Source organism: Larimichthys crocea, chromosome III, assembly GCF_000972845.2.
Source record: "Larimichthys crocea isolate SSNF chromosome III, L_crocea_2.0, whole genome shotgun sequence".
NCBI lineage: Eukaryota > Metazoa > Chordata > Actinopteri > Sciaenidae > Larimichthys > Larimichthys crocea.
In genome coordinates, this window is record NC_040013.1 from 3,638,337 (window position 1) to 3,652,509 (window position 14,173).

The following is a 14,173-nucleotide window of genomic DNA, read 5'->3' on the forward strand; positions in this document are numbered from 1 at the left end:
TGTATGATACAAGCATAACACGATATGAGGCAGCATGCCTTATGTAGTTAAAGCAACACATTACTACACACACTTATGAGCAATGCCTTGAACCAAAGAGATATTAAGAACACAGCTCTGAGCTGCAGACAGCTCCTGTGGAGCTGCAGCACTGACCTGGAAACGTCCGGTGAGCTGCTCAGGGGTGGTGATGCCGTTCGTCTGTCCGGGACTGGGAGGTTCAGGTCTTGAAAGGGAGAAAACTTCAAATCAATCGACTTGTCAACACTCATAATGTCTCTGTCTTAGAATACGGAATAAAGTCTGAGCGCAAAGCAGTGAGGAAGTTCATGTTAAATAAACAAGCGTGCTACGCGTCTAAGTAATAGATTCAAGAACTTGCAAATGTCGAGTGAAGGAAAATAATTGACTTCCTAAAAAAAAGGTCCATAAATCTGAGTTTACTGTTTTGAACACTTCTGGACATCCTTTTGCTAATGTGCTGGCGAACATCTATCAGTATGTTCCCATCAATCTTAGAGATTACTGCCGAAGACGAGTACAGCAGGCTCTGTCCTTCATTTGAAAATATTCTCCCACCGGACATCGCCGTTCCAACTAGTCACTTTTGTTTTACTTTCTCAAATAGAAAACACACTCTGTAAGCAGTTCCATCATTGAATTTGGAAGGGGGTGGGAATATGGGCAGTATATGCGCCAATGCAAACACACAGTGCCCCCCTGGCTACAGGGCCAGAGGCTGACTGGCTTTTGGTTTGAGCCCGGGGTAATGAGGGACACAGGAAGGCCTGAATGCCTGTGGTAAATCGCCCAGAAACACACCTCTCGTGGCCTGGGCTCCGAATACTGTTTACAAGAAAGATGGCAAGAAGACGAAAACTGATACAGCAGCCTTAAGACATTTCTTCCCGTAGGAGAGATATTAATGCGGCAGGCCTGAAAAACTCATTGCTTTGAACTGGGAACATGCTCACCTTGAGCTTAAACTTTCCACCATGTACATGAGAACACAAAGGAAGTTTTCGTCTGCAGACAATGAGACGTATTTTAGGTCAGCGATCGGTGTCTAGTCTAGTCTGCGACCTCTGGTTACAGTTCTCCTTTACAGGAGAAGAATTTGCTCCTGGTAAAAATGCTGACTTTATACCACAGGGACGCAAAAAAACTGGCATAAATCAACATCTGAAACCCTTTGCTGATACTTGCTGTTCACAGCTGTCACAGAGGAGACCTGGAGTTAACATGCCTGAGGCAGATTCTTCTTTAAATGTGTGCATTGTAAGAATACCTCTCCACTCTGACAACTCAAATATTAAAAACACTGACCAGAGTTCAAGAAGATTCAAATCCATAAAAAGCAAGAAAAGGTTTCAGTAACGTGAGACTTTTTTTTCCCCAATAATCTCTATTATGAATTTTTCTACAAATTTCTTTGTTCATTTGACAAAATAATCCAAAACTTTCTCATGTGTTCACTGATATCCAAACACACGCGGAAACACAAGAAGTCTGCCTAATTGAAACTGTCAAAATGTTGATATCAGGAATTTTTATGATCAAAGAATGTTTTTAAAAATCTATAAACCCAGAAACTCGATACAAACGTTTGCTGCTACAACACGTTTTTGTGATTTTTGGCAATATAAATAAAACTCACCTTACCTGACTGTCCCTTTGAGGTTTGCTCCCATGCCCTGATGCTGTACTGTATACTTTAAGATAATGATTTTCACTAGCTGCAACATGCACATCACAGCTTCTCAGTAAGTGTGTTGTAGCGTAACAAGCATAGCCGTCGGAATAACTCACGGGTATGGCTGAATCATTAGAGAGAGAATAACAAACGTGACATCATCTGCAAGGCATCAATGAACAATGATGTCCAAACGAGAAGCTGCAGACAAAGACTAAACGCTCTGAGGGTCAATGACAAGACAGCGATGGTGTGGTTGCTTCGTCGTGTACAAATAAACACAGTAAGCAGAGCCGGGGGGTGAACATGATGTTGGATTCACCAACAATAAAACCACCGCTGCCTCCGGATTCAGCAGACACGCCTAAAAGAAAACAACTCGTCCGCTCGGATTGGCTGGTGCCAGCTTCTTCCAGTGGGCAACACCATCTGTGTGATGATGGCCAGTGCCCACATCACTGCTCTGCTGACTGGAGGAGAATAAACTGCCAGATGTTGAGCTGGAAAAAAGGGAGTGCTCTCATCTAGGCGCAGAATAAATGAAACATTACAGAGTTGTGCTACTCAATTACAAACCTCTTATGGGCTTTGTTTGAATGAAATTCAAACAGGTAATGAGTTGGTTGATGAGTGGCATTGAGACAGGAGCCTGTGAGGCACATAAGAGTCAGTTAACAGAGTGAGATTAAAGACATGGCAGGACTACACAGTGGCATTGTCCTGGGGAGGCAAGGAGTAATGGTGTTGATTCTGGCTCGGTGGGAGACATGAGGTCAGTGGGGAAAAATTCACTCACATGGACGTAGGACATCCAGAGAGGAGGTGTGTGAAAGCGCACGTGCATGAGTGTGTGTGTGTGTTTTGGAGGGCAATAAGACTAAGAAAGAGTGTGACGAGGGGCAACAGTGACAAGAAATGAGAAGTGAGGCTGGACCTTTAATCAAAACGCCGGCCAAAAACAGTCCTGACTCGGGAGGAAAACCTTTTAAGTAGCCAGCTCCCTGTCATCCAAACACGGTCTTGGCAAATCTCAAAACAGAGTTTATTAAGAAGGACCAGGGAAGGGAACGGCGTGGCTCTCATACACGGCTGGCATTTCCCCTGATTACAATCACTTGTTTTGTTTGTACAGCGCTCGCATGATAAAGTTAAAAACAGTGTAAAAAGGAAGATGAAGCTGGGGTGATGCTGGTCTTGGCACAAACACAGAAAATTAGGGACATTAGGGAGCGCTGCATGGCACCGCGTTTCGTGTTTAGAAATTCCAACGTATAAACTCAGCAAATAGAAACGCAACACTTTTGTTTTTGCTCCCATTTGTCATGAGAAGTTGAAGCAGAACACCATCAGGCATGTTTGGGGAAGCTCTGGATCCGGCGTGCTCCGATGTCCTGCCAATATCCAGAAACTTCGTGCAGCCATTGAAGAGGAGCGGGCCAACATTTCACAAAGCCACAATAAACAACCTCATCAGCTCTATGTAAAGGAGATGTGTCGCCATGCATAAGGCAAAATGTGGTCACGACAGAGACGGGCTGTTATTTTGTCGGACTGTACTTTTTTTCTTCAACATCTTGATACACCACACCCGTCAGGTGCATGGATTGTCTTGGCCTCACTAAATGGATTTTAACAAACTTTGTGCACAGAAGAAGTCTGTTGCTTCAACTCTGCTTCAAAACTAGACCATTGTAATTATATATATGCACAACATATAGTAGATTGTGAATATTTGTTCCTATAAGTAGATCTGTATGCCGACATACCTCTGCACCACCAGCTGCAGCTGGGTCTTGGAGTTCTTGATCTTGTTCTGGGCCTCCACGTTCAGCATGTCGCCCGTGTTTTCCCCGTTGATCTCCAAGATAATGTCACCGGGTTGCAGGTCTGCTTGATCTGCCTTGCTGCCCCCGTTGACCTGTTCAAAACACAGAAGAATGAGCTCCAGTTCGAACTCCTACTTGCCCCAGGTACTGCTCTGTACATAACACTTTATGGATGCTGTCCATCTGGCAAGCATAGACAGCGCTGAATCCTATGGCAGTGTGGACAATTAATCAGAGGCTGACATTTAGCCGACGACAAATGAGTAAATGAGAAGAGGTGTTGACGAGTTGCTCCACACTTTTGCCACACTCTTAATAACCGTCTCGCTCTGCAACTCACAACCCTCACAGTAAATACCAACAGACGCCACAGCGTTCCGCACACATGGAATGAGGCAGTGCCGGTCAACAGCCGACAGATTCATGACACCCTCGGGGAGAAGTCATTAGTGTGACACTACTTGATGGTTTGACTGGGCCTGACCTTTGCAACCGGCCTCACCGCATGTCAAAGCCAATGTTATACCACTACATCAGAGGGAATTCCACACTGATGGGCCGAAACACAACATCATGGCCAACACTTTCAGCTTGGTCCTGCACACCCGGACACACGCAGGCAAAACATGTCGGTGGATGCTGCAACTGCTTGAAGTATGACATGGAGAGGCCAATAAAACAAACGATGTCAGCCAAAATAAACAGAGAACCAATCGCAGAGGATCAAAAATAGATGCAAAGAGAGCGCCAGTCAACAGGCTGTTTGTCAGTTTAGCTGAGCACGAGGGCAGAGGTGCCATGTCTGTGGGCCCACTCCAGAGGCAATTAAGCGTTGCTGTGGTGACCCACAATGGTGCGTGCCTTTTCCGATCAGGACACGCCTGGTTTCACAAAAACTAAGAGCAGTCGGGGGTTCTTGTCCAGAGTCTGTGCCCGAGTGAATCGGGGGTAAGCTATCTTTCAGGCAAAACAAGAAAAAGAGGGCATCCATGTTGTTTTTTCTGTGCCAAGCGCCAAACACTTCAGATGGTCCAACCCTCCAACTGCTGGAAGGGTGGGGGCGAGACAAGCCGCTTCTCAAACGGGGCTTTGCAGACTCATTTCAGCGATGAAGCTTCTCCCTCAGCAGGAATTCCTGTCACTTCAAGCACCCGTTTGATATCTGAGACGAACAAACATGCTGGTGTTGTTTATTAGATGGCAGTGAAAAAAAATAAGACTTAAAGCCCATTATTCATCCACTCTGTTTTTCTAGCCCGAGTTGTCAAGAAGTGCAAACAATAAATGCTTTTGAAGTCAAGAGTCTGTGTGAAGCGCTGGTTCCCTGCCATGGTTTTGCCATAATTTATCCTTTATAGTCTGAGGAGCTACTGGGGGAAGTCTCGCTGGAAAAATCCAGCCTGAGGTGATGTAACATCAGGATGTGCAGTGGGCAGAACTGGGTCTGTGGCATGCAGAGGTTTGTCTGAGTCGGAGTTTCCTGGTCGTGTTTACTGTGCGCTGTCTGCTTACGGCAGTAAAGGTTTCCGCTTGTTCTCTTCCATCTTCCCTTTTTTAAAAACAGTGACTGGTAAGACATGCTCAGTAAAAACACGTGCTTTAGTACAAATGCACAGACACACGTGGTCATGCACGCACGGTATAGGACAGAAACATAAACTCACATTGCACCCTGGGATCAGGAACCCCTCACCTCCACCCTCCCACCTCAGCTTCCACTGTAACTGTAATCAGTGGTTTCCTTCTAATGTAATCTACTTCCATTCCATTCTAACGGGCTCAGCAGTCAAGGAAATAGGTACGAAACAGCCCCAGCGAACACAAACAAAGACAAGAAAAGAGTCGTAGCGAGGAGGAAGTTGACTTTGCATGACATGCCATTACAGGCTGTGCTTTGACAAAAACAGAGGATATGGTTAGATAAGGTGTGACGAGGTTCAGCAACATGGCGGCTGTTGACACGTACCTTCGAGACGGTTATGGCCTTCTTGAAGTCTCTCCCTCCGTATATTCTGAAGCCCCATGGTGAGGGGCCAATGAGGTTCACTGTCAGCGCCATTTAGCGATCAGGTCAGCACACACTCGTCGAAACCCTGAAGAAAAAAAAAATAAAGGGCCACAGTGAACATGAGATTGAGTGTGTGACAAACTGAATGTTTTCATCAGAAACACGTGTTTCTGCTAGCCAGGCTTAATATCAGACCACCAGGTGAAGACATTAAACATTTGCATAAGCCGACTTTCATCTCAAGCGACTCCTCGCTTTCAACTGGCCCTAAGTCCCCTTGACACGAATTGTGTAACCACATCAAATAGGTATGGGAAGAATCTGAAACCAAAGACACATGACTAACATTGCTAAAGTGCCTGCGAAGCAAAAGAGTTTCATTAAATCCAAATGCTCTTTTGAGACAAGCGGGAAAAAAAAAAAAAGAAAAATGTCGTGCAAGCACAGGGTACAAGGAGCTAGACGCTTCGCTGTGTTGGCCATTGTGTTTAATGTATGTGTCTATAGTATACAGTGGTGTAGCATGATATATGGCTACAGTATAGAAGCCCTTTAAGAAGTGTTTATGAGAATGGGCTCCATAAATAAACGTGTCTCACGGTTGTTTTGTAAATCTGTAGTTTCATAGTGGATATTTAAAATTTGCATGGTTAGCGTTTGCACGGAAATGTACAGATTCGACTTTCCACAAAGTCTGTTGTGAATAGAAAACTGTAAATCAATTCATTGGGGACGCCAAGATATAGTGAAACCATGTGAGGAGGTTTGATTGTTCTTTTCTCTGACAGAACTTTTCCTGGAATAATGAAACATTAAGAAAACATCATCTACAGGAATGTTAGCTTCCTAATATGGGACAGATCACTTCATCTGAATAACACTTTGGAGTTGTCAGGCACGTACTGAGGCTCAAGATTATGTCTTTGTTAATTATTTTTTTACCCCGTCACAAAGCTACACAGCTACATGACAGTACAGACAAGGAACAGATGTAGATCTTTAATTACTGGTGACGGGTGAGCTTTCAAAATATTGCACGTTGCAGAATTATAATTGCCGATGACAGTGTGGTGTGCGCTACTGTCTGTGGCATGTTGATTTTCTCCGCAGCCTCTGAAACCTCCTGCATGAGCTCATCTGTGCAGGAGTCCAAAGAAAGGAGAAGTTATCTCTGTTGACCTGCCAATGATTAAAGGCTTCATGTCGCTCCTTGTTGGGCATTCCAACGAGTCAGTGTCAACAGTGACCACGCCGATAACTCGAGAAGAATTTGATACCAACAGCATGATAATGATGATACTGTGTGTATCAGTGAGGTGCTAAAAAGTGAACTAACTCTGTGCAAACCTTTTAAATAAACCTTGAAATGCTTATGAAGGGGTGACCCAGATAATACACTTTTTAAAGTCATTCAAATGATGCTGATGTTCTTCTCAACTTGAGGAGAACTTGTGACTGAACTGCCATGTGGAGACGGAGCTCTGCAGTGTACAGTGATGACGGGATGAGCACTCACAGGTTCATAAACACATCAACACATGCACAATGCAAACACACACACACACACATGAAATCATCCTCACACTTGGAAGGAAGATTCCTATTCAGGAATTTAGAAACTGGAAGTCGACTTTGGATCCATGCAGGCATCCTGGATTATGTAATCGCAAAACATTACACTGAAGCAAATCACGGCTCGCTCTCTTCATTTAAATCCTGTGCGCTTCAGATGTTCTGAAGAAACTGGCCCAGAGGGAAATGTTTTGGCTATGCATGCTCAACACTGTGACACCAGATGGACTTCAGTTTGAAACTTTTTTTTTTTTTTTGGGTTAGGGGCTGTTTGTAATTTTCTGAAACCCACAAACTATGAATGCGACCACTGATCCGCTTATAGATGTAGGATCATCCTCAGCATTATCCTATTATGGAAAATGAACAGGGCCTTTATTGTCATCTCCAAGATGCATTAGTTTAGTAAATAGTGAAGCAATGATGGATGGGAACAGTGTTTTATCTATAACCAGAGAATAAATAATATGCTGTTTATCGTCTCTGTGCTGAAATGCAGAAAAGTGTTTTTAGTTGCCATATCTGTGACTGAAAAGGTGCATTCATTTTAACTGAACTCATTAGTGCAACAGGTAATACATGGGTGCACACTTAGACAATGACTTAAGCCATTTTAAGTATACACTGCTTCTCAGCCATCGTCTGTTGCTTCACTCACAGCACAAACAAAGAGCGCTCTTGCATCAACGTTTGAAAGTAAATGCAGAACTTACACCTAGCAATCGACTGCTCTTATCCGCAGAGACACAATACCATGCTGGATTTGTTTTCCAGATGATCAAGAATAAAGGTTGGAGTATGGCCATAATCATCGCTTTGTTCAGATGTTTATTTAACCGAAAAGTAAAGTCCTACAGAAGCATGTAAACGTTTAGCAGATCACATGGTGTGTAAAGACGCTGTCTGACCTGCTAAACACACACACAAAAAAAAACACTGTTTGTGTTGTGAGATAAGTAACAGATGATGTAAGTCTTAGCCCAATTTCAACATCTCCCTGTGCAAGATGCAAGACGAATCTGAGCCCAAAATATAGAGCTGTCGTTAAAGCAGACATAACCTACTGCTAAACAAACGCTCGGCCGCTCGGCAGGACAGAGGGACTCCCTGTAGCTGGTCATTTTTGTGATGCCTGGCCCGACACTGGATTGTCAAACTGTCCCTGACTCGTCCTAAAATAAGTCTTGAACTGACCATCATCCATGCAAAGCTCCCGAACCAGGACTCTGGGTTATACTTAGGTTATATTACTCTGGCAGGACTCAGCCAGACATTTCTCAGAGTATATTTAACCATAGTACAAGAATGTGGTGACAAAATGCATTTTGCAGTTTCACATTGACAGTGTTTCCCCCACACAGACTTCATATTATGAACAGCCGCCATTGTATACACAGTCTACTGAGAATCGTACACGCTCTGCAGAAAACACAAAGAGAGTAGACACAGGCACGGAGGATACTTTACAAGAGCGGACGAGGTGAAGCACACCTGGCTGGTGCTGATGTCATTCAGTATCACAATGGTTTAGATTGTTTCAGCAGGCAACAAGCCTCCTCCACGAACGGACAGAAAACGAAGCTGAGCAGACTAACACTGTCGAGAATTAAGAACTAAAACGGTGAAATAAGAAATAGATGACTAAAAAATGAATTGAAACTGAATACCTTTCCAAGAAACGAGTAACTAAATAGTTGAGTCTTTGGATCGAGGCCTAATGACTCAATAACATATCACACTTCAAAGTTCAGGTATCTCCAAAGCATATCAAACAGTGCAGACAGACTTATGTACTATGGCCAACAGTGGAATGATAATTACAGTCTTAAACAATGTCCATAAATATAGCAATAAAAGCCTGTCAATGATCACAGACATTGCCTAATACAGATCAAGGTTTCATAAAATATGAGGAGTAAAGCGGGAAGCTCACAGTGAAGTGGATCTAGGACGTGAGCCACGCTGCTCCCCTAAAATCTGGCCTAAATTGCACATTCCACAAGTGTTTGGGACACACAGTGCAGACTCAGTTAGTTATTACCAGCCTGGGCCAATTAGCAGGGTTACTGGGCTCACCATCATTAGGGTCTCTTAATTGCTGTGGCCTCCAGAAAATCAGCGCAGTTGTGATAATGACAGGGAGCAGCCGGCTCAAAGTTTCCCAGCCTTTGGGGGTTTCAATTAGTTCCATGAGCTTCTGCAGCATCTCCTTATAAAGCGCCCATTATCGAGCAAGCACCCTGCTAATTCTCTGCGTAAACATTCACTCTCAGCGTCATAAAAAAAAAAAAAGCGTGAGTGGTGGATAATGCCAAAGTGAAAGGATGGTGAAAGAATGCAGCAGAGCGGACAAACAACAAATAGTGGTTGCGGGGATAAGTGGCACGCTTAATTGGCCGCTGATGAGGTTTTACGACTGTGCTGCTGCTGACATAAAGCAAACCTGATGAAGCCTCGCCATCACACAAAACAAGCTGCTGCTGGGCAGCTGCCAACACACATAAAAGGTGAATTCTGTTCTGGTGACATCTCGCCGTGTTTGCTGCCACGCCAGTTTAGCATCACAGTTCAACACAATGAGAGGAATTCTAGTCATGAAGTCATTTCTATGGCTTGCAGCTGAGAACGAGTCACACGGCGGGGGGTCAGCATGAGGAGAATGGAAACTGGTACAGTAAGTGTAGTGAAATACTCTCGCTTCCGACGAACACAATGTAGGTTTATGTCCTACCTGCATTCCTGCATACCGACAAACAGCGAGGTGTTGAGTTTGACAGACGTCCAGAGGTGGAATGCGAATTTTATAGACAGGTTTATCCGTCGGTACCAAAGGCACGCCTAAGCTAAAACGAATGTGATCTAACACAGCAGCACTGCAATAAATCCGACACCCTGTGATCAGTTTTGGTTACAGATGTCAACTTTACAGTAAACTTCAGAGACTCTAGAAGACACCACCAAGTTTGCTGTCGGTATATTTCAACACCCTTCCAAATGTGAAGGAGGAACTAGGTGCTGAAAAACATAGGCTGACTCCAGAACCCGACCCTGAGTGCTGCCACTCTGCATATGAAACACCTTTTTCCGGCAGGATTGATGAGATGTTCAAAACATAAACAACGCTGTAAGGAGCTCTGGCATCAGACCGCATTTCAGTTAGTCATCGGGATATTTTTCACTCTCTGGGTGAAGTTTAAGCCTGTCATGTACGTACTCTATAAGCTGAAAGGCCTTTTTTTAAAAGGCGTTTGTCACATGTATGAGAGGTTGTCCCTACAGGCAAAAGAGATAAGAGGTTATGAAGGTGAAGAACAGGATTTTTCCGAATGTTGGATTCGAGACTCGTTGCTCCAACATGCAATCAGCCTCGAGGCCTTCATTTCCAATAACACATTTGGTGCTCAAGGTGAAAACTAAAGGATCAATTAAAAAGGGCAGAGAAATATACTGACTGACTTTCTCTCAGCTTTGGTGAACAAAAAACAGCAGCAGAACTTCTTCTGTTACGCATAAATACACATGTAGCGTAGGTATTTTTGTCTTTGACTAGAAATGAGAAATCACGTGACGCACGCCTCAGTATAACTCCTTGGTGGTCAAGGGCAGTGAGCCTAAGTATCATTTAGGCTGAGGCTCGTAGACACACAATAACACCTAACTTGACGTGCAATCTTCAATTTGGCGTGTTTACGGTAACATGGAGTTATGGGTAGTTTGAGCCGATTGAGTGAAACCTGCGAAAACAAGTCTGAAAGCGTGTGTGTGTAATTTAGTGTAGCAAAGAAAAAGAAAATTATGATGACTCACTCACTGATGAGTCATTAACTTTAATCAGCGTGTCACCACAACACAGCTATGGGAACCGGCAGTCAGGTTGACCCTGGTTATATTAATATTGAATATTGAAAAAGAAATGCATTAGGGAGTCAAACTGGCGACCAATAAATACGTGCACCGCAGGAAACCATTATGTTTAACAAAGCTAATCCTACGAATTAACACCTCATTTATCCCAAGGAATTAAACGTTTGGAAAATCAAGTTGTTTCCATATGTACTGGGGCAATCATACATTCATGAAAACAGAATAGCAGTATATTAACAAGGCAGATAGCTCGATAATAAAACGTCTGGCCACCTACATCAACTTTTCACCTCCGCACTGAATCACTGGAGTTTTTAAACTGAGGCTGTTTTCCTTCTCCTTGAAGTCTGGGCCAAGATACACTGGATGGAAACGAACAAGCACTGGCACTCCAGCAAGCTAATACCGAAAGAATGGCTGATGAACATAGCAGACACAATGTCTTCAACTTGAGAGCTTTGGCTGAGTTTTGATGCGCCTTCTCTCGTTCTCTTGCTTAGATGAACCACTGTGGCTTCGGGGGAATGTTCCTGGCATGAATCACACTTGTCAAAGCTCTCGCTGGTGGCCGTACACCAGTGTGAACTTTCCACAGCCCTCGTCAGCGACGCGGTGTACTGTTGACTTTGCCCTGTGTGTCATGCAGTACCCTGGCAGGTCGTCACTACCTGGACAACACACCCGCCCGCTGAATAAAAAACAGAATAATGCAATAGCAAGACTCTCCCTGGGACTGAGTGAAATAACATTCTAGGCATCCTAAGAAAATCACACCCATTCAGATATAGCTGCAGTCACTAGGGAGATGAGAAAATATCAAACAATAACAAATGATGTCGGAAAAAAAGGGTGTTGGTTGATGAGTTTTTGTATCGTTATATATAACGTTAATTGTGCATGTGTCATCAGAAGAATTACAGATGGAGTCATACCTGTCATTTTTGTGGGTTACTCCCTTTTCGCTAAGAGAACATTTAAGGGTGCACGTTCCCGTGCTGTAACGTAATCTTCATTTTATCTGCTGCGGTGCACAATCACCCCTTCACCACTTTTGTGCAGCGCTGCTACAGAGGACTGGATTGTGTCCACTGTGATGTATAGTTCACGAAGAGACAAGGACACTGTGATACTGGCTCCACTTATCTGGCGCTGCATCATCATCTGGTGATCACGTTACGGCTGTTCACACTGAACGCGCTTCCACACTCTGCTGCTCAGCAATCAGTTCAGTTCACCACATCCTCTGCACGCACCATTAGGTCCTGCTTACGAAATGACAAACCAAACCACCCCTTTGTTCCCATGCACGCTCTTAAAAATAAATACACCTCAGCTCATTCAGATGCATGTTCGATGCTTTGGTAGTTGGAGACATCCTGTGCCTCAGAAACTTTTCTAAAGTGTGGTGCAGTGTGAAAGAAGGAACCATCCTGCTAAAAGCAGCCGCCAAAAAAACACTTTCATTATTCTAGACTAGACTACCAACTTCCTGCATACCAGTGCACATGTTCATCACACAGAAAAGCTTTTTTTAATCTAGCTCAAGGCCTGAACTAAATAAAAAACACAACACACACGACACAGCACTATTTGGCAAAACTAGCAGACAAAAATGTTCTTCTGCTTCAGTGAAAACCTCAAAGCAAACTGTAAAACAAACAAAAAAATATCTTCCCTTGAATTAGAAGGTAACGAGTTGGCTTTTGCCCTGTTTTCTTGAAAAGCCACCGCTTCGCTCTGTCCAAAATTACAGTGGTCTGTTTTTGGTTCTTTGATGGCTTCAGCCCTGTCCTATCTGAGCAACAGCTCTCTCTCTCTCTCTGTCTGAAAAAGCAAAGCCATCAGGAAACAAACACAATATAAAGTGAGAGGAGGGTAAGGTACACATGAAAGGCACAATCACAATGTGGGGAAAGGTACACAAACAGCAGGCGGAGGTAGGTGGTGTGGGGGTTTCGGGAATATGAGGTTTCACCGGGACTGTTCTGGATTACACATGAACACGCCGAGAAACACCTTCAAGTGTTTTCCCACCTGCTGGGCTCAGATGTTCATCACTCAACGTGTGCTTAAGTGGACAGGAGGAACAGGACACCTTTGGAAAAGGGAAGAGGACGGAAAGGGGGGATTACACAGTGGAGCTCCTAATTCAGAGTTATCACCCTCAACAGGCCACTTTAGGAGGAGGAGGAGATAGATAACAGTTTCACCAAGTGAACTAATGTGACATAAGTACAGACTTTAAAGTGTCCTGAGGTTGCACCTGGTCCAGCCCCTCCACAAATCACACTGACACAGCGTTGCTCTCCTGGATGGAAGCTCTCCAGGACTAACCAGCTCTCTGTGTGGGCTCGGCTTGTTCTGCTCATTTAGACTGACTTGCAATTTCCACTTCTATCATGCACCATTAAGCCAAAAGAGCTTCTATGTGGGCACCGAGCACATAACTTGGCATCAGTCAGAATTCAGCAATGCTTCACTGTGTTCTCTGGAGGTTCCCACATCAGGAGCAGATTCGAGTCTTTCAGGTTTAATTACTATCAATAAAAGCATAATAAAAATAAAAACAACAGCACAACATGAGCATGAGCCCAGCAGAGCAGAGGCAAGGGAAGGTTTGTTTTTTAAATATTTTTTGGGATGTTTCATGGACGTTCAAACACTTTAAATGTTTACTCACCAAAGGTAAGTGCAGCGGGACTTCAGGTGCAGTCTCCACCTGTGAAACCTCTGCGTACCGGTCAAACCAGCTGCGTCCAAAACGCAAAACCGAACCGAGCTTAAAGAGTTCCAGTCAGTGATGAAGCGCTGGTAGTCCGCCTGTCTCTGTGTCTCTGTGTCTCTGTGTGTTTCAGATGTGAAGGTGGCACGCATGAACACCACCTGTGGCTGCGCGCGCAGTGTTATCACTGGGGACGAGCTGCGCGCGGTGCCATGTGCTTACCAAAATAAAAGCTTTGACACAGGAGGCAGCCAGGGGCGTGTCGAGGAGGAGAGGAGGAGAGGAGAGGAGGAGAGGGAGGAGAGGAGGAGAGGGAGGCTGCTGCGGTGATAATTGAGTCATTTATCCGAAAAAAAAAAAAAAACACACCGTGGCTGCGTTTGGTGTTCGCGCGCCACCTGCTGACGACAAGCAGCAGAGCAGCACGCGCTCCAATTAACCAATGAGCTGCCTGTCCTCACGGTTTGTTAATTAAAGGTAACGCTTTC

At 44.4% G+C, this 14,173-nt stretch overlaps 1 protein-coding gene across 1 annotated transcript in view; it reads right to left on the reverse strand.

Moving 5' to 3' along the window:
* Window positions 1–14,003, reverse strand: part of pdlim2 (PDZ and LIM domain 2 (mystique)) — a 33,795-nt gene extending 19,792 nt beyond the window's left edge. Inside the window, exons 1-4 of the mRNA XM_019255368.2 lie at window positions 13,644–14,003; window positions 5,486–5,612; window positions 3,460–3,611; window positions 157–226 (exon numbers count right to left, since the gene is read on the reverse strand). Of these exons, the coding sequence (XP_019110913.1) occupies window positions 157–226; window positions 3,460–3,611; window positions 5,486–5,578 (315 nt within the window). The 5' untranslated portion in view covers window positions 5,579–5,612; window positions 13,644–14,003. The remainder of the gene's footprint in view (window positions 1–156; window positions 227–3,459; window positions 3,612–5,485; window positions 5,613–13,643) is intronic.
* Between the last annotated feature and the right edge of the window lie 170 nt (window positions 14,004–14,173).